This window comes from Ceratotherium simum, chromosome 4 (genome assembly GCF_057802395.1).
Source record: "Ceratotherium simum simum isolate JZ-2026a chromosome 4, ASM5780239v1, whole genome shotgun sequence".
Taxonomy (NCBI): domain Eukaryota; kingdom Metazoa; phylum Chordata; class Mammalia; order Perissodactyla; family Rhinocerotidae; genus Ceratotherium; species Ceratotherium simum.
Window position 1 is genome coordinate 20,757,025 of NC_141903.1, and position 26,276 is coordinate 20,783,300.

General features: G+C 37.9%; 1 protein-coding gene across 3 annotated transcripts; it reads left to right on the plus strand.

Moving 5' to 3' along the window:
• The first annotated feature begins 1,043 nt into the window (after positions 1 to 1,043).
• SOX30 (SRY-box transcription factor 30) lies at positions 1,044 to 25,544 on the plus strand. Of its 3 annotated transcripts, XM_087430284.1 has the most exons (6): positions 1,044 to 2,046; positions 3,702 to 3,941; positions 5,188 to 5,367; positions 9,547 to 9,594; positions 13,023 to 13,512; positions 25,117 to 25,544. In XM_087430284.1, the coding sequence occupies exons 1-6, from the start codon at positions 1,044 to 1,046 to the stop codon at positions 25,496 to 25,498; spliced, it is 2,343 nt and encodes a 780-aa protein (XP_087286410.1). In that variant the 3' UTR covers positions 25,499 to 25,544. The 3 variants fall into 3 exon arrangements, with proteins under 3 accessions (XP_087286410.1, XP_004428646.1, XP_004428647.1); XM_004428589.3 differs by lacking the exon at positions 9,547 to 9,594; XM_004428590.3 differs by lacking the exons at positions 9,547 to 9,594; positions 13,023 to 13,512 and having other exon boundaries at positions 25,117 to 25,235.
• Positions 25,545 to 26,276: the final 732 nt, after the last annotated feature.

Sequence of the window (26,276 nt, forward strand, 5' to 3'; positions counted from 1 at the left end):
GGAAGAGTTAAGGAGACACAAGGGAGGAATAGCATTGCGGGCCTATTCAAAGGCCCTTGAGGTAGCAGAGAGAATGACCAGAAGCCAGTGTGGCTGAAGCCCACAGAACCAGGGCTAGAACGGTGAAGTGGGAGCAGTACTTAGGGCCCAGGCCATTTGGGGTTTTATAAGCGTTGCCAAGAATATCAGACCTTTATCATGTGGCCAGTGGGGAGCCATTGCAAGATTTAGGAGAGTGAGATGTGACAGGGTTAGATCTGTACTTTTGAAAGATCCCTGGCAGCTGGAGTGTAGTGGGACAAGAGTAAAAAGCAACGAGACTATTTACAGGGCAGTACCCAGGTGAAAGACGATTGAAGCTTGGAACAGAGTAATGGCGGAGGAAACCTAAAGAAGTGGATGAATTTGGGGTTTATCAGGACTGGTGATTAATGGAAAGTTTACCTAGGACATTAACCGCACGAAGTCGAACACTCTTCCCAGCAAGATGAGCTAATAGAGTTATTCAGAAGATGCACAATGTCCCCCTTTTCCCCTTGATACAGATCCAAAGGCCCCCGTGATGCTCAGGGCTGATCGTGTATTCCGGCGGCGCAAACCGCACGTACAAAACCCAGTTCCCCAGTAAGTGCAAGGCACTTAAGAGATTTTATCCCCTGGAGGGCAGTGGCGTGGAACTGCACCGTTTCCTGGGCAACACCATTGTCCCGCTCCCGGGGGCGGGGTAACTAAGGACAACGGCTGGAAGAGAACTCCGGGAGAGAGGGAAAGTCAGAGGGGAAAAATGGGCAGCACGTGCCGCGGCCCCCGCCGTCGCGGGTGATTCGAGGGCTCGGCACGAGGCGAGAGCGGAGGGCGGGCCGGGGGGACGGGGACGCTTGTGATTGGCCGCCAAGAGGGAGAGCGGCTTTTTGAACCGCGTAGGGTTCTGGGTAGTAAAGGCCTTGGAAGGGGCTTAACCGAAAGGGGGAGGGGGAAGGTGCCAACAAACGGCTGAGCTCACAATCCCGGCCAGGAGCAGGCCGGGGCGTCCCCCTCCCCCCATGAAGAGAGACAGGCCGGAGCCGCCGCCTCAGCCGCGCCAACTGCCGCGGGCGACCCCGCCGCGCCCGCTGCGCCCCGCTCCGCCCCCGCTGCCAGTGGAGGGCACCTCCGTTCGGGCAGCGGCCGCCGAGCCCCTTCCGTTGCCGCCCGCCCAGTCCGCGGCCGCCATGGCCTCGTCGTGCAGGGAGGCCCCGGCGTCGGGCGTACAGCCCGTGGCACGGCGGCTGCTGCAGGTGAAGCCGGAGCAAATGCTGCTGCTGCCGCCAGGGCCATCGCTGCCTCAGGCCCGGGACGAAGCCGCCGCCGCCTCGGCCGCGCAGGCGCGGCTGCTGCAGCTGAGGCCCGAGCTGCTGCTGCCGCCGCCGCCGCTGCCCGCGTCCGAGGGCGCCCCCTGCAGGCCTGACTTGCACCCGGTGCAGCCCCGGGAGTTGCACGTCAAGGGCGAGAAGCAGGAGCTGGGGCCCAGCTTGGATCTGTCGATGGGGCCTCGGAAGGCCGTCGAGGCGGGCCCCAGGGCCTCCAGGGCGGCCAAGGTGGAAGGCCCCGGGCTGGCCCTCGACAGCCGCCGAGGGGACAAAAAGAAGGGGAAGTTGGAGGTGGAGGAGATCATGAGGGACGCGGCGAAAGGCGAGGAAGGCAAAAGCCTGGCGGCCATCAGAGAAGGAATCATCAAAACGGAGCAGCCTGAGAGGCTCCGCGAGGACTGCAGGCTCGGCGCAGAGCCCGCGTCCAATGGGCTGGTGCATGGCAGCAAGGAGGTCATCCTGGCCCAGCCGTCCAGCGCCTTTGGTCCGCACCAGCAAGACCTCAGGATCCCTTTGACTCTCCACACTGTGCCCCCTGGGGCCCGGATTCAATTTCAGGGACCTCCTCCTTCAGAGCTGATTCGATTGACCAAGGTCCCCTTGACACCAGTGCCTATTAAAATGCAGTCCTTACTGGAGCCTTCTGTAAAAATTGAAACCAAAGATGTCCCGCTCACCGTGCTTCCCTCAGATGCAGGTATTAGACGGCAGGGGAATCTGGTTTTCACACTTCATCTTTGTTGCCCCATAGCTGACATATCAGTGGTTCAGAAGCCTAAACTAGAAAAGTAACATCATGGAACCGATTCTTTTCAGGGCAAAGTCTGCAGAGGTATCACTTCTGATTGACTTGTACATAGACCAGTAAAATACACTAACACGTTCAAGATTCCTAAACATTAAAAAAAAATCTATTTTAAGGCCCAGTGAACGACGAGATTTAGATGTGATTAATGTTTATACACAAAAATAGAAATATTCTTGTTAGGTAACATAAAGCCCTCAGTTTATATGCTACAGATAATCAACATTTTAAAATATTGTATATAGTAGGTCAATATTTTTATGTGTGTCAAGAAACAAAAAAAAATGGTGTTTAATGAAAAAATGGTTATAATTAAACAGGAAAGTTTGTACTGAAGTTAGAGGTGATTTATCTTTAAAAATGAACAGTAAACATTTTTCTAGGAGAAAACAGTACATGATTAAATGTAACGCTTTAGTATTCTAGAAGCTAAGGACTTATAGAAATATAGAAAATGAAAATACGGTGGTAGAATAAGCTAAAAAGATTGTTTTAAAAGAAAGGACTATAGTTACAGCAGTAACAAGTAGAAGTAGATATTTTATTTCTATCCATTATGTCCAAATATATAGTTAGAAAATTCTTATTTTAAGATTTAATTCAGACAGAATACTATGCCAATGAATGTCATGGAAAGTCATATTAATCTTCATGATTTTATTAACTTTATTGTTTTTATCGTTTTTTTTTACTGATTCTTCTTCCCCACCCCACCATCTTGCTTTTATCTTCAGTAGTTTTTAAACTTTGTTTTCATTTCTAAAGGAGAGAAAGGAAAAGCTTTCTTTATAATACTTATTTCACCCTTTGTGCTTTTTTTAGAATTTTACATATCAAGTAAACAGAAAAATAAAGAGAACAATATAAGTTTACAGACAGTTGTTTCTGATGAATTATGTAAGAGATGTGAATTTAGCCACCTTCCTTTATTGTAATTTCAGCTGGCTCTGTGACTCGCAAAAAGTCACTTTTATTATTTTTTTCCTTGGACGTGGGACTAGTGTTGATGACCCATCTCAGCAGGAACTTCACCTTCATAATGAAAAACAACTAATATACTATTATAATATTATAAATATTTTTGCTTGAATGGCCACTACAGTGGCATCTAAATGAGTTCCTTTAAACATTTAGGGAAAAGCTGCCTAGGGCTAGGATTATAGTCATGAATAAATGATAGTTCCTGTCTCCCAGTAATAGAATATTTTTAATGGGAAATAAGCTAAATGTTAATTATTGTTCGAGGTATTAATAAAGCTCAAAGAAGTAATAAGCCAGCAGTTTACTGTGTCTTCCGCATTATTATTTCCACAATATCTTCAATGATATTATTCATTTTGAGGAAAAGAAGAGTCATTCTAAGCTACAGTTTAGAATGCTGAGTTGAGGGGTTATGAGGAATTCTGGAATACTGGCAGTTCTTTGGCTATATTGAAGTGTATATTTTCTCCAGATGTTTAAAAAATAAATATATATGGAGGTACACTTCACTTTAAAATTGTTTGTGTGTGGCACGTTAATTTAGTCTCTTAATTTTTGTCATCTAGGAATACCAGACACTCCCTTCAGTAAGGACAGAAATGGTCATGTGAAGCGACCCATGAATGCATTTATGGTTTGGGCAAGGATCCACCGGCCAGCACTAGCCAAAGCTAACCCAGCAGCCAACAATGCAGAAATCAGTGTCCAGCTCGGGTTAGAGTGGAACAAGCTTAGTGAAGAACAAAAGAAACCCTATTATGATGAAGCACAAAAGATTAAAGAAAAGCACAGAGAGGAATTTCCTGGTAATCAAATGAAATGAACAAAGCCTCTTTCTAATTTCTTTTAAATTAATTTATTTAGGTAAAGATTAGGTTAGGTTGAGATTGAAAGACAAAAATGCGTAATTTTTTTCTAATCTGATATATACAATAAAGAGAATAATGGCTAATATTATAGTAATGATTGAATTGATACTGGGCATAAGTTTCCTTAAACAGAACCAAGTAGAGAGATATCTGGTCTCATATTTGTCAGCTAATACAAATCAGGGGACATACAGTTTCACTGTGGTTTTGATTAAATATATAGATATAAACTTAATGAAGGTAAAGCTCGAGAGTTCTAGGCTATAATTTTGCAAATATACTATAAAATGAAGTATTAAAATCACAGCAACAGAAAAAAATACGTAGTGCACACGTAAGGACAATGAGAATGCAGGGATTAACACCATGCTCCATTTTAATATTATATGGTTATCAGACCATAGTCCTGCTTTCTGATTGATAGATATATTGCATTATGATATTGTTTGAAATGATTTCCTGCCCAGCAGTGAGACACTGAGATTAAGCTTGGGTAAATGCACAGTGTATGGCTGACATGACTTTGGATGGTGGGAAAAGAATTACCTTTTCTAAGGTATGAGCGGAGAGGTTCTAGTGAGAGATGGTCAGAAGCAGCAATTACAGGGAACCAGTGATTGTCCTGGTTATACAGTGGCTACAACTGCCGTAACTCCACTCTTCTGACTTTGGAGCGAAATTGGGCTGTTTGTGGACTTGGAGATTGGCAAATCTAGGAGAGTGACTCTTCCTGAACTAGGCATAAAAATAGTGACTGGTCATTAGTGACCATTTCATTGTGAGATGTAGACAATTGTATCTTATAGAAAGTGAGGAAACGGGGAGATAAATACTATCTTAGTGGGGCATTGTTTTACAGGAAGAGGAAAAGCTTTGGGATTTAAACTCAATGCCTTTAATGTTGATTTTACTACAGATTCAATATATGTCTTTGGTTGTAAGACATTTGACCTTGCTCTTCCTTTGAATTATAGGTTATAACATTGACCACTAGTTAGGAGCTGTATGGATATATATGCTAAAATGCACAGAAATAGTATCATAGAGCTGGAAAAGATACTTTAGACAATAACTTATTTTTTAAAACTTAGAAGTGTTTTGGATTTTCAATGTGAATAGAACTATTTAAAGAGTAAATAGGGTCTATATGTTCAAATTAAAAATAGTTTATCTTCTTCTATAGGTTGGGTTTATCAGCCTCGTCCAGGGAAGCGAAAACGCTTCCCTCTAAGTGTTTCCAATGTATTTTCTGGTACAACACAGAATATCATCTCTACGAATCCTACAACAGTTTATCCTTATCGCTCACCTACCTACTCTGTGGTAATTCCCAGCCTGCAGAACACCATCACTCATCCAGTTGGTGAGTTGGTTTTAATGTAGATTACTAAATTTTTAATAGCTGTGTGAAAATTTTACCTTTTTAGTTGAAATTTTGTTTCTCTTAGCCTAAGAATTTAGAACAACAATATTAAGGGAAAAAATTAAGAAGAGAAAAAGTGAAAACATTAAATCAGAGAAGGAAAAATTTCAGTAGAGATTAAAGCATTTGGTTTGCCACAGTAGCAAATATTCCATGTTGAAAACCTCAGACCTTTTAAGCAAATCAGGATGAGCCCATGGGTTAGGCAGATAATGCAGGAAATGACTGAGGTAATTCAATAGGAAATAAGAGTGTCTTTTTACTATCAGCATAAAAGAATGCCTTGCTAATGGTGTATGAGGCATCCTGTTCTGGAATTTAGTAATGATGACTGATGTGTTAAGACCATTCTTTCACTGCTCTAGAAAGCAATGGAAGTAATCTATTTTCTACCAAATATTTGGTTCTTCGTGTTGTCTTTCCCTAAATTTCTCCTCTATTATCAGTTCTTTACAACTTTCCTGTCTGTTGCTTTTAAGAACCCCAAATAGACAATCTAGTGTCTTAATAACTTGTTATAGGGCTATCCATCATTGGTTTGTTCTTCCAGAACCTATTTTAACTATCCCTTAGGCAGAGGTTTATACATTCACTACTTGCTATCACTTGTCCTAAAACAACTACTCTTTTCAGTTTCCAACCGCTCAGATCCTTTTGGTAATAAAGCCACTCCTATGTGCTGGGAGGTTTAGGTATCTTGAAAATTGGCAAATTAGAATCTTATGCATTTTCAATGTTTTTTTTTTTCTCCTTATGTATCGTTATAGCACTTTATAGCAACAAAGCCGCATTCAGGAGACTCAAGAGAAAGATGCGGGAAGCTGATCCTCTTGCCCTGTTCTCTCCCAGCAGTCAGGCACTTTCATCCTTCACTATTTGGTAGTATCTCCTTTAATCCTGTATTTCAACCTAGGCTTAATTATACTTTTGTTATCTTTGTTTTGTCTGCTATGTTTATTTAGGATTTCTGCTTTCATAATCTATGTTTCTTCTCTTTGTCCTTTTTCCACGACCTCGCTTCCATCAGCTTCTATCCACAGGTAAATGCTGTTTGTTTTCTTCTCCGAGGAACTGATTTATCGATGTTCTCATTTGAGGGAGCTGACAGTTTTATACAATATATTAATTTTATGCAATTCTGCACAAAGATGTGAGGTGGATAGAAACTGTACAATTTTCTTCTGATGTTGGTAGAGCTCTTGCATCGTGATGTTTTATTTAAGTATGACAGGCAGAATTATAGGAAGCATTTCAGAGCCATACACAACAGTAATCAAATCTAAGGCAAGATAACAATCTTTTGTTTGGTTTGTTTGCTTTTTTATAATTTCTCTTATTTCTGGTGATATGTAGTAAATTCATTTCTTGGATCTCAAATGATAAATGAGATCATTATTTTATAAGCATAATTTGGGAATTATTTTCCCAGATATGTATCTTAATAGTTAGGATAAGATTTATTTGCGACTATGCTGCCCAGTCATACAACTTTGGAATATGTTCTTTTAGTTTGTTCTCATCAGCTTGGCATTGTATTACTTAGGGGGGTTGGTATCACTTGCAAATTTGGAAGTTTCATTATATATTTTATATTCTAAATCATTCATAAAACTGTTTAATAAGAAGAAATTATAGCACAAATCCCTAGGGGAATCATACTTTTAATTGCTTATCATTTGCAGATGCAAATTTTTATACCTTCCCTTTTTTTGTTTCTTTCAACTAATTTTACATTATATACCAAATATAAAGTCATGCTAATTTTGTTTTTGAAACTTGTTTTCTTTATTCCCGTGGAAGAAGGATATGAACTTAGTAAGGTATGATTTATATCTTACAGAAACAATTTGCTCTGTTTTTTTCTAGCAAGCTTTGTGCCCTCACATATTATATATTATATAGATTCACCAGGTTTTCAGATGTAGAAAATGGGCTCGCCAAGCTATAGTTCTCAAGGTCACCGCTTCTAATAGCTGGGAGTTATGTTGACTTTCCAAAAATGCTCTGGCATAGCATTTTTGGCAGAGAGATCATTTGTATCTACTTTATCAAATGTTTTCTCAGTTCTAACTTTGAGTTTTATCCACTAAGATCTAGTTGTATTCATTTTGTCAATTTGGGTTAGAGCATTCTGTGAACTTGCCATTGTACCACAGTTGATCTAATATTCTTAACCTATCTGCTATGCAAATAAATTAGGATTCAGAAATCTTAAGGTCTTCTTTAGTAGGAAGTTAGTAGGAAGGGGTTTATTGAGTCTCTGTCTTTCAGTTGCCTTTTATACTGTAATAACTATTCTACTGATTTCACTGAGTCTCTTCTTTCTGTAGAAGTATTTAAAGAGTCATTTAGTATTGACTTTGAGGTCCCTCAGATGTGACTCCTTCAGTTTTCTTTGGACTGCCTAATTTCTATTTGCATCTGATTTACACACTTGGGCTTCTCTGTCTTACACATTTGGACAAGCTTTTCATTTTAAAAAGATGTCTTTCCCTTTTGATGGGTTCTCTTTGATTTGGTCAGTTAGCCATAACAACTTTCTGATTTTTGAGGCACTTGTTTTGCTTCTGGGTTTTTAGCATTATCATATAAAATAACCTTCAGGGCCGGCCCCGTGGCTTAGCGGTTAAGTGCGCGCGCTCTGATGCTGGCGGCCCGGGTTCGGATCCCGGGAGTGCCCCGAGGCACCACTTCTCCGTCCAACGCGAGGCCGAGTCCCACGTACAGCAACTAGAAGGATGTGAACCTATGGCGTACAACTATCTACTGGGGCTTTGGGGGGAAAAACTGAATAAATAAAATCTTTAAAATAACCTTCATTTTTCTATGAACTTTTTATTTTAGTTATTCCTATCATCCTTATTTTTCCTAGCCAATATCTATATTTCCAAAAATCTAATAACCCCAGGGTGGATTTTTTTTTTTTGTCTTTTTTCATTAGAATCTTAAATTTAAATGTATGTTGTGATCACTACTGCCTAATATTTCACACACAGAATTCATGCATTTTTCTAGTAATCTTCATCCATTATTTGATTCTCAATCAAGCAAATTTCATTTTATTTTGTATTCTACTAAAACTGTTTGTTCTAATAAGCAATTATTTGTTCTGTACCAGATTGTTCCAGCGCATTTTTATCCCATTAAGTCAATCTATTTGAAATCTGGCAGTGTAATTTGGTATTCTCCCTTATTTAGGTGAATGTTTCCATTTCAGATGTTTTCTCAGTATTTATAGTATACTGTAGTACCATGTTTGCATATCTACCTACCTGCTCCCCATTACCTAATGTTTATTAAGTGCTGATTATGGGTCAGACTGGGTGCTGAGGACACAATACAAAGACCTTTCTACAGTCTCTGCTGTCAGAGTTATAAGGGAGTTGTAGAAAGGATAGATACAAATATACAAATAATTTTACTATTTCTTTGATATAATCTATAGTACTTTTCTTGTCTGGTATTATTTTTATGACCAGTGCATTATGTTTACTCTGTCTTTCACATTTAATGCCACATCCCGAACTCTTCTCCTGTTGTCAGTTTCTAAAAGTGCTTACAGCACAATAGTCCAGAATTCTTTTTAGATATCTTTCTTTTATCAAATGTCTTTGATGCCAGTTATGCTAGCATTTTCATTTTATATTAAGTATTCAAATTTGTTTATTTTAAAGGCTTTTGGAACTTTGGTAGAAGCTGTATTTATTTTAGCCTGGCCTTTAAATGTCACTTTATACTATATGAATTTTCTGGTGAGATCGTTTTGTTCTTTACATTTTATTTCTCAAGTCTGAAATGAGTTTTCCTTTTTACATTTTAACTCATTTGACATCTTTCACTCTTCTGAATGCATACATTTCTCTAAAGTTTTAGTTTAAAAGATGCTTACTACTGTTTTAAGTTTTTGTAGTAGACTTATGGTACCATTTGGGCTTACCCACCTCTTCTTGTTTAACCAAAACAAAACAAAAAACCCTCCATCATTCTGATACTGTTGTAATCCAAAAAAAGCTGGTCTTGTCCCTGCCTTAAGGTCCATTCCAGCAAAGTGTTATGTCCATAAGAAACATAAATCTGGCTTGAAAATTCCTTGAAAAGTGATGTAGCTTTTTATTGTAGGTTTTCTTGAGGGGGCAGGGAAGGAGGAATCACATGGTTCAATATATTGTAAGTCTTCTTGGGCTCTCCCCAGAGTCCCATTGTTCTTAGCAGTTGCCTAACTATTCCTAATTCTCTGTCCCCATCTCTGTCTCTGTGTCTCTGCCTCTTACTCTGTTTCTCTCTCTCCTCTCCTTTGCTCTCTGCCTCTGTTTCTCTCTCCTGAGCCACAGATGCTGGTCCTCCTCTCCTTCTCACTACCTCCATACAGCTTTTTGTTGTAGAGAAATTTGGTCTGTCCTCAGTTTCTGCCATTCGCCACTCCTTCACTGTTCATCCCAGTCATGCAACAAAAGCCTGTTGCACCCTTCATCCATTCAGCACAGGCAGTGGATTCTTCCTCTTTGGGGGTGGGTGGTGGGAGATTTGCAAGAATTGTTGAAAACTATTAATAACGTTTTATTTTTTCTTTTGTCATTGTCATGCTATAACATAGATCTAAAATTCTGCTCTTTACCTCGTGTAATGATTAGATAATGCTAGCTGCTTTAACAAGCACTTAAACATAATGGTTTAAACAGAATTATGGTTTATTTTTTACTCAAAGTCCAAAATAGGTATTTCTTGTTGGTAGAGGGCTCTCTTCCAAGGGGTGATTCATGGACATAGGCTTCTTCTATCCTGTGGCTCTGCCCTCTTTAATATGTGGCATCCAAGGCCACTGTACTAGTGTGCATGAACCTGCAGAAGGGGAAAGAACATGGAGGATCACGCACGAGGGTTTTTTATGGGCCAGTCTCAGAAGTGGTACACATCATTTCTACTTACATTCCGTTGGGTAGCCTTGGCCACATGGCCACTCCTAAGTGCAAGGGAGGCTGGGAAATGTAATCTATCTGTGTGCTAGAAGAAGAGAAAAGAAGTGAGTGGCTAGTCTTTTCCATACCTTACCTACAGCTTGATGCATTAGAGCTCTGCCCTTTCCACAAGTCTTTTCTATTCACTGACAGTTTATCTGAGATGACTGGATGTTGCAGACTTTAACCTCCTGCTTAGCAACCTGAATTTTGACATTGAGGACATCTTTGTTATACTTGCATATAACTCTGTGATTTAATTTTTTACCTCAGACCAAAATAGTGCCTGACACATGTCAGCTGCTTAGTGAATGTTTGTTGAATTAAATGAGTGCATGATTATGAACCCATGCCTCACTGGTACCCCTTCTTTTATGGAAATATCTTTGGTAGAAAAGAATATTTGGTATCAGCTAAAAGATGTCTGCTCCTTCTTCAGTAACTGAAATAATATCGATGGACTCCATAGCTCCTGTAATTTATGTTTCCTTTGTCCAGAATGACCATACTTCTTTGCTGAAGACTAAGAGCTTCTTGTACTGGATGTAGGGAAAAGAAATCTGCATCACAGGTAGATTTTAGGAGCTGATGTCTTGATTGCAGTGACTATTCAATTAATAAAACTTTGAGAGATTTTACAAGTCAGCCTGGCTTCATAGTTGTTTAGAGGAGAAGGTTCTCCTTATACCAGATCAGTGGTAGAAGTGCTGTCAGCTATAGGCTTATTTGTTAGTTAGTTTTTTCTTTCTTCTAGTCATGGCTTTCTTAAGTATTATGAACCAGATTTTGTGTCAGATATTGGGGATGCAAACATGAATAAAACTGTTCTGCTCTCAAGTGCCCAGTTTCGTGATTGTGGTAGAGGTTGCAGATGTGCAAATAACAATATTGACACTATTTCGTAGTAAGTGATAGATTTACAGGTTCTGAGGAAACATAGAGGAGGGAAATTACTTTGTGCTTGAGTAATCAAGAAGGGCCTGACTGAGGCCTGTGCCTCACAGATGGGAGGGCTAGTCCGTGTAACCCCACCAACAGAGAACCAGGACAGCTTCGTTTACACTCAGCTCCTGTGCTGCCTCCACTTCACTGGGTCAGAGGCCATCTCAAAACAGATGGATATATCCCTTAATTCCTTACCTCCAGATTTGAGAGGGGGTATATTGGCCTTATCTGGAGAGAAGGAAGGAGGGGAGGGTCTTTCCTGGACAAGGCTGAGAGAAGATCCACATTCCTTTCAGCCTCTGACAGAGACATTTCTAACCGTAAAGTCTGTTCTTGGACTATATCTTCTATATTAACAGAGATCTAACTGCATTGGAATAAACTAGACCATGAGTCTATTGCTCCAGCTTCTCTCCGTATTTCTTTGGAAGAGTTTAGTTAAATTTAGGCTGTGTCATTTGGATAACTCAGCAACTCAATCAGCAGTCCTCTATTCTTCAGGAACAGAAAGATCAAATACATGATTATTTCATCTACCTTTAAAAATTCTGCTGTATCTGTCATGCCTGCTGCAATAATATTCCTTTCATATCTGTCACAAATTGTTGACTTGTGGAAAGTCCTATTGTCACTGAGAATTTCCTTCTGTATTCACATTGAATACAATAAAGTGAAATAATTTTAATGATTGTTTCTTTAGTTTTTTCAGTTAAAAAAGTCAAATGTCATTCATAATTTAGTTTAATATAGAGAAGTATAGGGCTGGCCCCGTGGCTTAGCGGTTAAGTGCGCGCGCTCCGCTACTGGCGGCCCGGGTTTGGATCCCCGACGCGCATCGATGCACCGCTTCTCCGGCCACGCTGAGGCCGCGTCCCACATACAGCAACTAGAAGGATGTGCAGCTATGATATACAACTATCTACCGGGGCTTTGGGGGAAAACAAAGGAGGCGTATTGGCAATAGATGTTAGCTCAGAGCCGGTCTTCCTCAGCAAAAAGAGGAGGATTAGCACGGATGTTAGCTCAGGGCTGATCTTCCTCTCACACACACACACAAAAAAATAGAAGTATACAAAATTAAAAAAATGACCCACACCACTAAGCTGAAACCTCTATTAATATTTAAAATAAAATTAATATATTTAGAGAAAAGAAAATTCAGACAGTACTGATAGGTGTAAAATGAAAGTCTAGCTTTTCTTACTGCCCTACTGCCCTGTCCCCTCTCCCAGATGACTGTTCCTTAAAAGTAACCAGTCGGTAGTTTCATATTATTTCTTTTAGAAACATTTATATATACATACCAGCATTTGTGTGTATTCATCTTTCACTCAATCACTCAATAATTTTATTCATTTATTTATTAATCAAAAAAATATTTGTTGAGGGCCTATTCTGTGCCAGGCAGAATTTTGAGCCCTGGGGATACAGCTGTGAATAAAAGAGAAAAGGTCTCTCCTGTCATGGCACTTAGAGTCTAGGTGGGAAAGAGAGGCAAAAATGTAAAATAGGTAAACAAGATGACTTCAGTTTGTTCAAAATGCTATAAAGGAAATAGAGTGGTTTGACGTGGTAATGCTATTAGGTGAAGTGGTTAGTGAAAGCTTCTGGTTGTACTGTTTATTAAATTATACTGAAAAAGAAACATGGAGTGACTCAATTAATGCCTGACCTATGCTATTTTTATTTCTAAAGGTGAAGCCCCACCTGCCATCCAGCTGCCCACCCCTGCAGTCCAGCGCCCAAACCCCATCACTCTTTTCCAGCCCAGCGTCTCCAGTCCTGCCCAGGTGGCTGTCCAGGCTCCAAGTCTGCCCCTCTGTCCAACACTCCCACCCCAGCACTTTGCTGGACCCTCCCAAACGGACACTCATCGGCTGCATTCGGGGGGCATTTCTGTGAAGAGACCCACTCCTGTCTCTCTCGAAAGCACCAGCAGGATTCCAACTACTACAAGTACTGCCCATGCCAGATTTGCAGCCTCGACCATCCAGCCTCCCAAGGAGTATCCCAGCGTTTCCACTTGTCCCAGAAGTGCTCCAATCCCCCAGGCTCCTCCTATTCCACACTCACATGTCTACCAGCCCCCTCCCCTTGGCCATCCAGCCACGTTGTTTGGGACACCACCGCGATTCTCTTTTCATCACCCTTACTTTCTACCTGGACCTCACTACTTTCCATCAAGGTAAATGAACAATTTTTTTCCTTTCACCTAAAAATACATACAGCTAATGAATTTTTACCTCTGAAGCCATCTCTTTTTTACATCTAAAGGGGCAGCTGCTCCAGCTCCAGTCGACTGTTGCCACATGAGAATACGGGCTCCGATGTTGTCAGATCTGATTTTCATGAGAAAAATCAGTTGTAAAGGACCTTAAGATCGTTTAGTCAAACCCCCTTATTGTATAGAGCTGTGCTTCTCAAACCTTTATATGTATATGTGAATCATATGTGATCTTGTTACAATGCAGATTCTGAGTCAGTAGTTCTCGGGTATAGGAGTGTTCTATACAGGGGTATAGTAGGCTTGATATTTGCATTTCTAACAAGCTCCCAAGTGATGCCAATCCTGCTGCTTTGTGGACTGCACTTTGAATGGCAAGGGTATAGAGGAGAGCACTTGGTCTGAGAGCTTAAATGACTTGTCCAAAGTTACACTCCCTCTCAGTGCCCTTTTAACCAAAAAATTTTCTGTATAAATTGCCAGTCAAGGAATTGATTTTCATAGAGAGGTATCTAGGGAAAACAAATTTGTCACTTTTCATTTTAGAGCGATAGAATTTAACTCCCTTGCAAGTGTTCTAATAGAGTAGTACTAACTTCTACTTTTCAATTGCTGTTAAATGTGTAGACAAAGATAGTTTCTGTTGAGATTGGAGTTACATGTCTAACACCAATCTTCTATCATTACTTATTTAGAAAATAAATTTACTCCCCACTGGATATACCAACGCCTAAAAGAAAGAACTTTTGAGGTATATATTATGTTGCTTCAATTTGTAATGGGATTGCTTGCTTTCAAGTCCTTAACCCAGGACTGAAAGAAAGTGGAACCAGGGGATCAGATCAGGAGAAAGGGAGATTTTGCTATCTGAGGTTTGTTTTACTTTCCCCTGTAGTCTCTTTTTATCTTTAGCAGCTTTCAGACGTCTTATAGTTCAAGAAATCAAACCTCAAGAGACTCCTAAGGCCAGGGGTTGATAAAATCTTCTCATTGCTATCTGCCAGGATCTGAGATTTTATGGGAATTTTAGAGAATTTTACAGTGTTTTCAGAATATAAGAAGAGTACTAAGGACATAGCTGAAATTTAATAAATTAATAGGTTTGAGAAGATCAGCCTTGGTTAGAACCTTGAGGTCCACAAACTAAAATTGGAGAAATTTTATCTGTGTTACATAATTCATTTCATAATACAGGAAAGACTTGGACAATATTTACTCATAGAGAAGGAGAAAAAGAAGCATCTAGAAGAGGCTGTGCCTTGCAATCTCATCCTAGTTGTTATTGTTTTTTCTTTTTAGCATTTTGAGAGCTAGGCATTTTTACATGTAATTCTCACAGCAATCCTGTGACTTGAGTATAACACTCCCCCCAGTTTTTCAGATAAAGAAATTGATCAGATGTTAAATCGCTTTGTTAAGGTCACATAACTAGTAAATGGCAGAGCCAGTAGTCAAACTTAGGTTTGTCTGTCCGATTTTGCATTCCATGTTTGTTATTTTCACTATATCAGTAAGGCTTCTCAATATAATGGCTCCTCTTGATGGGCAGCTGTTAGTTGCTAGCAGAGAATCATATGGAAAACGCATAGTTTTGAATGGAAAACTCCTGTTGTCTAGTGGACTTTGGGGCAGATAATGTTTCCTTATATAATAAATAGATAAAAGCATAGGAAGTTTATCTTCCTTACTCATGACAAGGCTTATAGGATTTGGCTGTTAATGTACAAATCGTCTGATACAGGACATTTTAAAAGGAAGCTCTGGAAAGTAAGTCCTTAGAAGACAGAAATTATACCTTTATCTTTAATACCATTATTTCTAGTTAATAATAATGCTATTGGTGGAACCAAATGAAGTGAATTAGGAGTATTATACTGAATTTTATTTCATTTAAGAATGTCAAAGCAGTATGTCAACTATAAACATTAAGCTGCACATAGTTTTCCAAAACAGAAGACCAGCCTTATAAATTAGAATATTGTCTAGTTGCTTTTCTACCTTCTACCTGAATGTGTGTGATGATAATTTCCCCAAAGAAATGGATAATCTTATTTATGCTTGTTTAGATAGTATATTTCATTAAAATGCAGCCTGGCTAAATGACAAAATTAATTGATACCCTCTCAATTTTTCTATTGTCTCTTTTCCCAACTGATTACAGAATCTTCTATAAAGAATATTTCTTCCCTAATCTAATCCATTTATGTGTGGAATTATTCAACCATTTCAATACTGTAATTATAATGACATTTTATATATATATCAAATATATAAATACATATGAAATATACATATTTGCCAAACAGTAAATTTTGCCCTGTGTATCTAGAGTAAAAAGCTAGGGAGTCAGGCAGTTTAATCAAGGAGTCATTTTTATAAAACAGATGGATGACTCAAAAGTGCTGATCCCTAGCTCTGAGGCCTAACATCTTGTTCCTGCCTTCAAATCTTAATCTTAACCATCTTCATACTGTGTTTAATGAAACACTCTCTTTCTGTACTACATTAATTTCTTAGATTAGTTTCTTCTTTTCTCCCCCTACCCTTTCTCCTCTTCCTCCTCCTTCTTACAGTATTTATACTTTTGCATGCAAAGGATCTTTATTTTTGTTGGCTATTGGGTAAATAAATGTGTTTTTTCTTCTTTCTCAGGATTGCTTTGGCTATTCAGGATCTTTTGTGGTTCCGTACAAATTTTAGGATTGTTCTTTTTCTGTGAAAAATGCCGTTGGAATTTTGATAGAGATTGTGTTGAATCTGTGGATTGCTTTGGGTAGTATGGAAATTTTAACAATATTATTTCTTCTCATCTGTGAGCACAGAATATCTTTCCATTTACTTGTGTTTCCTTCAATTTCTTTCATCAATGTCTTATAGTTTTCAGTGTATAGATCTTTCACCTCCTTGGTTAAATTTATTCCTAGATATTTTATTCTTTTTGATGCAATTATAAATGGGATTGTTTTCTTAATTTCTTTTTCTGATAGTTCATTGTTAGTGTATAGAAATGCAGCTGATTTTTGTGTATTGATTTTGTATCCTGCAACTTTACTGAATTTGTTGATTAGTTCTAATAGTCATTTTGGTAGAGTCTTTAGGGTTTTCTATATGTAATATCATGTTATCTGTAAATAGAGATAGTTTTACTTTTTCCTTTCCAATTTGAATGTCTTTTATTTCTTTTTCTTGCCTAATTGTTCTGCTTAGAAGTTCCAATACTACGTTGAATAAAAGTGGCAAGAGTGGGCATTCTTGTCTTGTTTTTGATCTTAGAGGAAAAGCTTTAAGCTTTTCACCATTTTTGTATGATGTTAGCTGTGAATGCTTAACTTTAAATAATGGATAGAAGATCATCCCTCCAAAAATGGATGAAGATCAATAAGAAAATAGAAGACTGGGGGCTGGCCTGGTGGCGTGGTGGTTAAGTTCACGCACTCCACTTCGGTGGCCTGGGGTTCGCAGGTTCGGATCCCAGGCATGGACCTACGCACCACTCATCAAGCCATGCTGTGGTGGCATCCCATATACAAATTAGGGAAGATTGGCACAGATGTTAGCTCAGGACCAATCTTCCTCACCAAAAAAAAAAAGGAAAGAAAGAAAATAGAAGACTGTACAACACTGCAAACCAACTAGATCTAACAGACATGTATAATACTCCACCCAAAAACAGAATATAGATTTTTTTCAACTGTACATGGTATATTCTATAGGATAGACTGTATGTTAGATCACAAAACAAATCTCAAAATTTTTCTTTTTTTTATGAGGAAGATCAGCCCTGAGCTAACATCCATGTCAATCCTCCTCTTTTTGCTGAGGAAGACCGGCCCTGAGCTAACATCTTTTGCCAATCCTCCTCCTTTTTTTTCTCCCGTTTTCTCCCCAAAGCCCCAGTAGATAGTTGTATGTCATAGTTGCACATCCTTCTAGTTGCTGTATGTGGGACGCCACCTCAGCATGGCCAGACAAGCGGTGCGTCGGTGCATGTCTGGGATCCGAACCCGGGCCGCCAGTAGCGGAGCACGTGCACTTAACCGCCAAGCCATGGGGCCGGCCCCTCAAAAAAATTTTAAAAGATTGAAATCATACAAAGTTTCTTCTCCAACCATGACGGAATGAAACTGGTAATCAGTAACAGAAAGAAAACTGGAAAATTCACAAATATATGGAAGTTAAACAGTGTACTCTTAAATGACTGATGGGTCAAATAAGACATCACAAGGGAAATTAGAAAATACTTCGAGATGAATGAAAATGAAAGTACAACATACCAAAACTTAAGGAATTTTATAGCAAAAGAAGGGCTGATAGAGAAATTTATAGCTTCAATGGCCTACTTTTAGAAAGAAAGATCTCAAAGCAACAACCTAACTTTAGACCTTAAGGAACTAGAAAAAGAAGAACAAACAAAACCAAAAGCTAGAATAAGGAAGGAAATAATAAAGATTAGAGATAAATGATATGAAGAATAGAAAAACAATAGACAGTTAATGAAGTAGAGAAAACAAAATCAACAAAAATTGGCTTTTTGAAAAAATCAACAAAATTGACAAACCTTCAGCTAGAATGACTAAGAAAAAAGAAAGAAGACATAAATTACTAAAATCAGATGTGAAATTGGGCACATTACTAGTGACCTTATGGAAATAAAAATGATTATAGGAGAATACAATGAATATTTGTACACCAACAAGTTAGATAACCTAGATGAAATGGACAAATGCATGAATTACCAAAACTGACTCAAGAAGAAATAGAAAATCTGAACAGACCTATATCAAGAGATTGAATCAGTAATCAAAAACCTCCCAGCGAAGAAAACTCTGGACTATATAGCTTCACTGGTGAATTCTACCAAACATTTAAAGAGGAATTAATACCAATCCTTCTCAAAGTCTTCCAAAAAATGTGAGAGAACACTTCTAAGGCCAGCATTACTCTGTTAGCAAAGCCAGATAAAGATATCACAAGAAAGAAAATTACAGACCAATACATCTTATGAATATAGATGTGAAATATACTCAACAAAATACTAGCGCATTTAATCCAGCAGTATATTAAAAGGATTATACACCAAGACCAAGTGGAATTTACCCCAGGAATGTAAATGTGTTTCAACATTTGAAAATCAATCAGTGTAATAAACCTCACTAAGAGAATGAAGGAACAGAACCACCTGATCATCTCGATTGATGCAGAAAAGCATTTGATAAAATCCAACACCTTTACATGATAAAAATAAATTCTTGATTTCAAAACTTACTCAGAAAACTAGCAATAGAAGGGAACTTCCTCAACATGATAAACAGCATTTATCAAAACACTACAGTTAAAATATACTCGATGAAGGACCAAAAACTTTTCTCCCTAAGATTGGGAACAAGACAAGGATGCTCACTTTCACCACTGCTATTCGACATTGTGCTACAAGTTCCAGCCAGAGCAATTAGGCAAGAAAAAAAGAGACGTCCAAAATGGAAAACAAATAAAATAAAATTATCTCTATTAGCACATGATCCTATATACAGAAAATCCTAAAGAATCCACAAAAATTTATTAGAGCTAATGAAGGAGTGCAGCAAAGTTGCAAGATACAAGATCAATATACAAAAATCACTTGTTGTTTCTATATACTAGCAATGAGTAATCCAAGAAGGAAATTGAGAAAACAATTCCATTTACAAGATCATCAAAAGAATAAAATCCTTGGGAATAAATCTAACCAGGGAGGTGCAAGACTTGTAAACTGAAAACTACAAAGTGTGCTGAAAGAAATTAAAGAAGACCTAAATAAATGGAAAGGTATTTGTTTTCATGCATTGGAAGACTTAATATTGTTAAGATGTAAATACTTCCCAAAGTGATTTACAGAATCAATACAAGCCTCTCCAGTGGCTTTTTTGCAGTAATGGAAAAGCTGATCCTAAAATTCGTATGGAGTTGTAAGTGACCTGGCATAGTTAAAACAATCTTGACAAAGAACAAAGTTGAAGAACTCACAATTCCTGATTTCAAACTTACTACAAAGCTACTGTATCAAACAATGTGGTATCAAGAGAATGAGAAGACAAGCCACAGATTGGGAGAAAATATTTGCAAAAGATATATCTGATCAAGGACTGTTATCCAAAATACACAAAGAACTCTTAAAACTCAACAGTAAGAAAATGAACAATGTGATTAAAAATGGACAAAAAACCTGAACAGACACTTCGTCAAAGAAGATATACATATGGCAATTAAGCATATGAAAAGATGCTCCACTTCTTATATCATTAGAGAATTGCAAATTTAAACAACAATGAGACACTACTGCATACCTATCAGAATTGCCAAAATCCCAAACACTGACAACACCAAATGCTGACCATGATGCGGAGCAAAGGAAACTAATTCATTGCTGGTGGGAATGCGCAATGGTACAAACACTTTGGAAGATAGTTTGGCGGTTTCTTAACAAAACTAAAAATACTCTTATCATATGATCCAGCAGTCACACTCCTTGGTGTTCACCCAAATGAATTGATAACTTATGTCCACACAAAAGCCTGCACATGGATGTTTAAAGCAGCTTTACTCATAATTGCCAAAACTAAGAAGCAATCACGATGTCCTTCAGTAGGTGAATAGATAAACGGTGGTACATCTAAGCAATGGAATATTATTCAGCACGAAAAAGAAATGAGCTATCAAGCCATGAAAAGACATGGAGGAAGCTTACATGTGTAGCACTATGTGAGAGAAGCCATAAATAGTATTTTATTTTTACCTTATTTACCATTTTGTTGTAGAAATTTTCATCTGCAAAGCAGATGGAATAGTATAATGAATCGACATGTACCCATCACCCAGCTTCAACAATTATCAACATTTTAGCCATTCTTGGTTCATTTATTCCCCTACTTTTTGAGGGGCAGTGTCTTAAGTATTTTAAAGTGAATCACAGACGTCATATAATTTCACCTGCAAGTATATCAGTATGTATATTTACTAGTTAAGGACTTGGAAAAAAACCTCCTACCACTTTCATACCTGAAAAATTAATATTTCTTTATTATCATTCAACAATTAGTCTGTTTAATTTTCCTCCATTGTCTTATTACTGTCTTTTCACAATTGCTTTCTATAAAACAGGATCTAAGCAAGGTACACATTGGATGTGATTGTCTTTTAAGCCTCTTTTATGCTACAATAGTACTCTATCCTCTCATTATTTTTTTAATGTCATGTATTTATTGAAGAAACAAGAAATTATCCACATCCTGGATATTGTTTAACATGTTTCCCTATCACCCATTTTTCCTGTAAAATGGTAGATCTTGCAACTTGATTAGAGTCAGGTTCAAATTTTTTTCTTTTCTTTTTTTTTTTTTTTTTTATTTTATTTATTTTCCCCCCAAAGCCCCAGTAGATAGTTGTATGTCATAGTTGCACATCCTTCTAGTTGCTGTATGTGGGACGCGGCCCCAGCATGGCCAGAGAAGGGGTGCGTCAGTGTGCGCCCGGGATCCGAACCCAGGCCGCCAGCAGCAGAGTGCGCGCACTTTACCGCTAAGCCACGGGGCCGGCCCAAATTTTTTTTTCTTTGTTTGTTTGTTTCTTTCTTTCTTTCTTTTGTTTTTTGGCAATGATACCTGACAGGTGGTGCTGTGTACCTCTATTGTATCGCATCAAGAGTACATAAGTCAGTTTTTCTCTATTAGTGATGTTAAGAATGGTCTGTAGCTTCAGGTATTATCAGTTTGATTATAAGCTTCCCCATCAACCTTTCACCTAAACCAGTGCTGCTTCTCAATTTTTGGCTGTATAGTAGCATCACTTGAAGAGCTCAGACCAAATAAATCAGAATCTTTAGGTGTAGGACCTGGGCAGCAGTATTCTTTAAAAGTTTCCCCAGGTGATTCAAAAGAAGGGTCAGCTAAGGTTGAGAAATACCAGCAAAATACCAGTAATGATTTTAGTAGCTATGTTGATTGTTGCCTACACTCATGGGATTGCAAAACGGTCATTTTCTGATTTGATATCCTTTTATTCATTAGCTGGAATTCTTTCATGAAGAAAAACTTTCCCTCATCAACTGTTTGGTTACTCTGAAATATAGGAAGGGCAGGGTAAACTCTTGATTCTTTCCCCATATCAATGAGTCTTGTTTTGTTTTGGGAATATCATTATGAAGAAGTGGATTTTTATATATTTGGTACGTTTCAATACATTGTAGTCACTATTTATCATACCACTTGATGCTCAAATTTTCCCTTTTTGTCCAGTTGGCCACACGTTGGCTCCTGTGTGCTTAATCTTTGATATAGCTTTTTTGCTCTCTGTCACAAGATGTCCCAGGCTCATCTTGTACATTATCTATGCCAAGCCTGGAATCAGCCATTTTACCCAGAAGTCTAAGCTCCTTTTACATAAGGTGGTATTTAGAAATCACAATTTGGGCAATAGGGGTGCTTATTGCTACCAAGTTAATAGAGTATCTAGGTCTTTTCAGTGGAAAATGTGAGAAAATATGTATTTTTTTGAATGAGAAAAATAATTTGTGAGTTTATATTGATGTTTCCAAAATAAATGTAATATTATAGAGTTTCAAATGGAGTTCTTTGATTTTATGTGCTAGTATCTTTTCCTCCTAAAAATCTTGGTTCCTAAAGATAATATCATAATTACATATTTGCTTTATCCTACTAAACATGTTTTTTTCTGATATATATATGGAGAGAGAGAGTATAGTTTTAAAACGATGATATCAATAGTTTCAAAACAGCAATATCACAAACAATAATATTACTGAATGCAGTTTAAGGTTTGTTTGTGATTCTTTTTTCTCTTTCAAGTATACCTTATCAGGAAGGTACATAAGTATCAGATTTAAATTATCTTGAAATAATTTTTCTCTGTGTAGTTAAGGCAACTACAACTTGATACAAACTTGGGTTCATTTATTTTCATTTGGTTTCAATTTTTAGAGATTATTTTTTTAAAAATTAAATTTATTTTAAAGTTATGTAAAATATTTACATGGTTTCAAAGTCAAAACCATAAGATAAAGTACATTCTGAAAAATCTAAATTCTCTTTCTGTCTCTTCCTCTCTTCTTTCTCTCCTCCTATAGGTAACCATTTTAGATTTTTTTCTATCTTTGCATTCTTTGTTTTTAAAAATAAAAGCAAAATGTACATGTATGTATGTATTTATGAATACATTATTAAATGTAACTTCTTGTAGGACTAATCATACATTGAAAGTGTTTCTAGTTTCCAAAGTACTCGTACACATCCTCTCCGAAGTTCCTCATGACAGACCTTTTAAGTTGGCAGAACAGGCAGTATTATCCCTATTTATATAAGAAGGACCTAAGGCTCAGATAAATTAAGATTTACTTAAGGTTACCAGGTTTGTAAGTAGCACAGTTAGAACTAGTGCCCAGGTAGTGTGGCGTGGTAGTTAGGAGAACAAGTTCTAGAGTCAGATTGCCTGATTCTGTTTCACTACTTACTAATTATATGACTTTGAGCAAGTTACTTAATCTCTTTAAGTCTCTGTTCCCTTATCTGTAAGGTGAAGAAAATATAGTATCTATCTCATAAAGTTGTTCTAAGGAATAATTGAGATAACATATAAACTCCTTAGCCAATTCCTAGAACACATAGTAAATGCTTATTACGTGTTGGCTAATATTATTATTCTAATAGTACTAATTGATGCTTTTCCCACTACACCATGATGCTTCTATAATTGTTCATTTTCATCCATGTGACCTTCTAGGATTACCCTTGTCTTAATTGATCTTTTTGTTCTCTGGATATAACACTAACTTGTTTTTACCACACCCATACAGCCATGTGATGTTTGCATTATAGACTTTAGCATGTGCCTAGGGTATACCTAGATTTTAGATCTTTTTTTTTTTAATTCTTCAGCAAACCTTGCAGAGTATCTTGCCTACACTGAGTCCTGAAAAAGATAGTTATTGAGTGAATTGTTTCTAACTGAAGTGAAGGGGCTAGATTTGAGTGCCCCTGTGCAGGATCTGTGGAATTCAATGGATGGAGAGGCCTGAAGGTGGGAGAGCTGCAGGAGCAAGGTCGTAGCTGGAGGCACAATGTATTCAGGACATATGTATGACATTAAAAATGCGTGAATGAGGATGTGACCTTAGGAATGGAAACCTGAAACAGTTTAGAAACTTTGCCTCATATTTGTGATAGTTAACGTCAGCAGGGTCCCTGGCACTTGGAGATTTGGGGGTGGGACACCAAACCACGAAGATATCCCATATTTTCAAAGAGTTTGAGCCGATAGTCTAGTATGTTGATCATACTTATACTTATATTTTTAAAGAGAAGGAAATAAAGTTGACCTTTATTTTTTTCCCCCCTGTGGGAGCATGAAATGAAACACCCAACTTGTGATGGGTTTTGCTGATGAGTGTGGTCATTATGTTTATGTTTCTGTCACTAGATGGAGTCCATGAGCCCAGGGAACTCTTGGTTGTTGGACTTTTCTATATTCTTGTTCCTATGATTCCTGTTCTGCGCCTTTGAAAGAGAGAATAATACTTAAGAAAAATTAACAAATGGGTTTGAAAGGCAGAATTTTTAGATTTGCCTTAAAAAAATCATCAGTTTGTAAAACAACAAAATAATCTTTTCATTTCTTCACATTCCTGCCCTCCAAAATTTTTTTTGGAAAAGATGTTTTCAAACCACAGTTTAGAGGCCGGCCCCGTGGCCAAGTGGTTATAGTTCTGCACACTCCACTTCGGTGACGCAGGTTCGTGGATTCAGATCCCAGGCGTGGGCCTACACTACTCATTGCCTTGCTATGGCAGCAAGTCACATACAAACAGAGGGAGATTGGCACAGATGTTAGGTCAGGGCTAATCTTCCTCAAGCAAAAAAGAAAAAAGAGGAAGATTGACAATGGATGTTAGCTCAGAACAGATCTTCCTTAGCAAAAAACAAACAAAAAAACCCACCACAGTTTAATATCAGTTCTAAATCTTTCTGGTAGTTAGTGTGTTTTTAATTTACTTTGTTATTGAATGTCAATTAAAAACTTAGTTTATTATCTTCTGTTCCCGTGCCCCCTGCCAGGAGATTTTGATTTCAACCCAATTATACGTTTTCCCCCCCAATAAACTTTGTTTCAAATACTAGTAAGAACAATTGTTGTACTGCTTACTAAGTGTCCATTTTTAGCTCAGGACAACACATGCCTGCATTTCCAAAACCTTGCATGGTGTAAGGCATGGTGAAAGAAAGACCCAGATAAGCAATTTTTCTTTATCAAGGCTGTGAAAAGGTAAGAAGCCTGAGGGTGAGGGTAAATAATAGTGCTGGTGAGTATTCCAGTTACAAGCTTACTTTGCCATTTATTTTCTCTTGGGACTAGGCAACAGTAAAAGAGCAGATGAATAAATGAAGTGGTTGTGGAAATTCATCTTGGGGACTTTCCAAGCCCCAAAGAGGATGCAGTTAAACTTGCTCAGTTAGTCTGTATGCAAGGCAACATGTGGGCGTGGTATGATCTAATTCCTTTGTTGTCTTTCTGCTGCAGCACGTGTCCTTACAGTCGGCCTCCTTTTGGCTATGGAAATTTTCCAAGTTCTATGCCAGAATGCCTTGGTTATTATGAAGACAGGTACCAAAAACATGAGGCTATGTTTTCAGCTTTAAACAGAGACTATCCTTTTAGAGACTACCCAGATGAACGCACACACGGCGAAGATTCTCGGAGTTGTGAGAGTGTGGATGGGACCTCTTACTATAACAGTCATAGCCACAGTGGGGAAGAGTACTTAAATCCCATGCCTCAGCTGGACATTGGAGCCTTGGAGAACGTCTTCACAGCCCCGACATCAACTCCACCTAGCATCCAGCAAGTCAATGTCACTGACAGTGATGAGGAGGAAGAAGAAAAAGTGCTCAGGAATTTATAATTTTAAAACAAATATGCACAGAAAATAAACATTTCCTAAAATATATTCTGGGTCAGTTGGTGTGAGAAAAAAAGCCTAGAATGCTTTGCTGAGAGTTTTCAGCCGTGATTTGAGGAGTCAAATCAAATGCAATTTATGCCTTCATAAAGTTTTGATTAGTGAAACTGGAGTCCTGATGTTTCATCATAGGAATGTTTAAGCTATGAAGTAGTTTATTTTTATGGCTGAAATTTGCATCAACATATATTATCATTACTTTACCTTGGAACGTGCAAAATACCAAATCCTCACAATTATATGTGAGGGGAAAGGGAGTATATATATCTGGCATGACAAGTGTGATTTGTATTTTACCTCAAGATACATTTATTTATTTTTCTTACGTGATTTTTTGGTGTGGTATTTATATAATACTTACGGATGTTGTCAATTTTTATGTAAAATTTTGAAAATATTTTGATAACTTTTAGAAGTGAATTGGGACTCAGTTACTAAATTTAATTTATGCTAATAACCAATTATAAGTTGCAAATATGTTTTAATGGCACCGGATAATTCCTTCAGCTAAATTAGTCATTTCTGTTCCTAAACATTTTCATCATCTTTTTTGGATATCTTTTTCCATTTGGTATGCTTTGTTCTACTTTTGCTTTAATTAAATAACCGTAGATAAAATTGTTCTTGTTGGATGTTTTCTGTTTGGGGGATAGAAATAAGCAAAATGAATATTGTTCAAATGAGAATGGTTTTCATACCACATGCAGATAATAGTCTCCAG

Excerpts from the sequence above, each read along its gene's own strand:
- SOX30 (XM_087430284.1), top strand. The coding sequence starts at position 1,044 with ATGAAGAGAGACAGGCCGGAGCCGCCGCCTCAGCCGCGCCAACTGCCG. Across the intron at positions 2,047-3,701 it reads CGTGCTTCCCTCAGATGCAG|GAATACCAGACACTCCCTTC; the intron begins GTATTAGACGGC and ends TTTGTCATCTAG. Across the intron at positions 5,368-9,546 it reads CACCATCACTCATCCAGTTG|GTTTTCTTGAGGGGGCAGGG; the intron begins GTGAGTTGGTTT and ends TTTTTATTGTAG.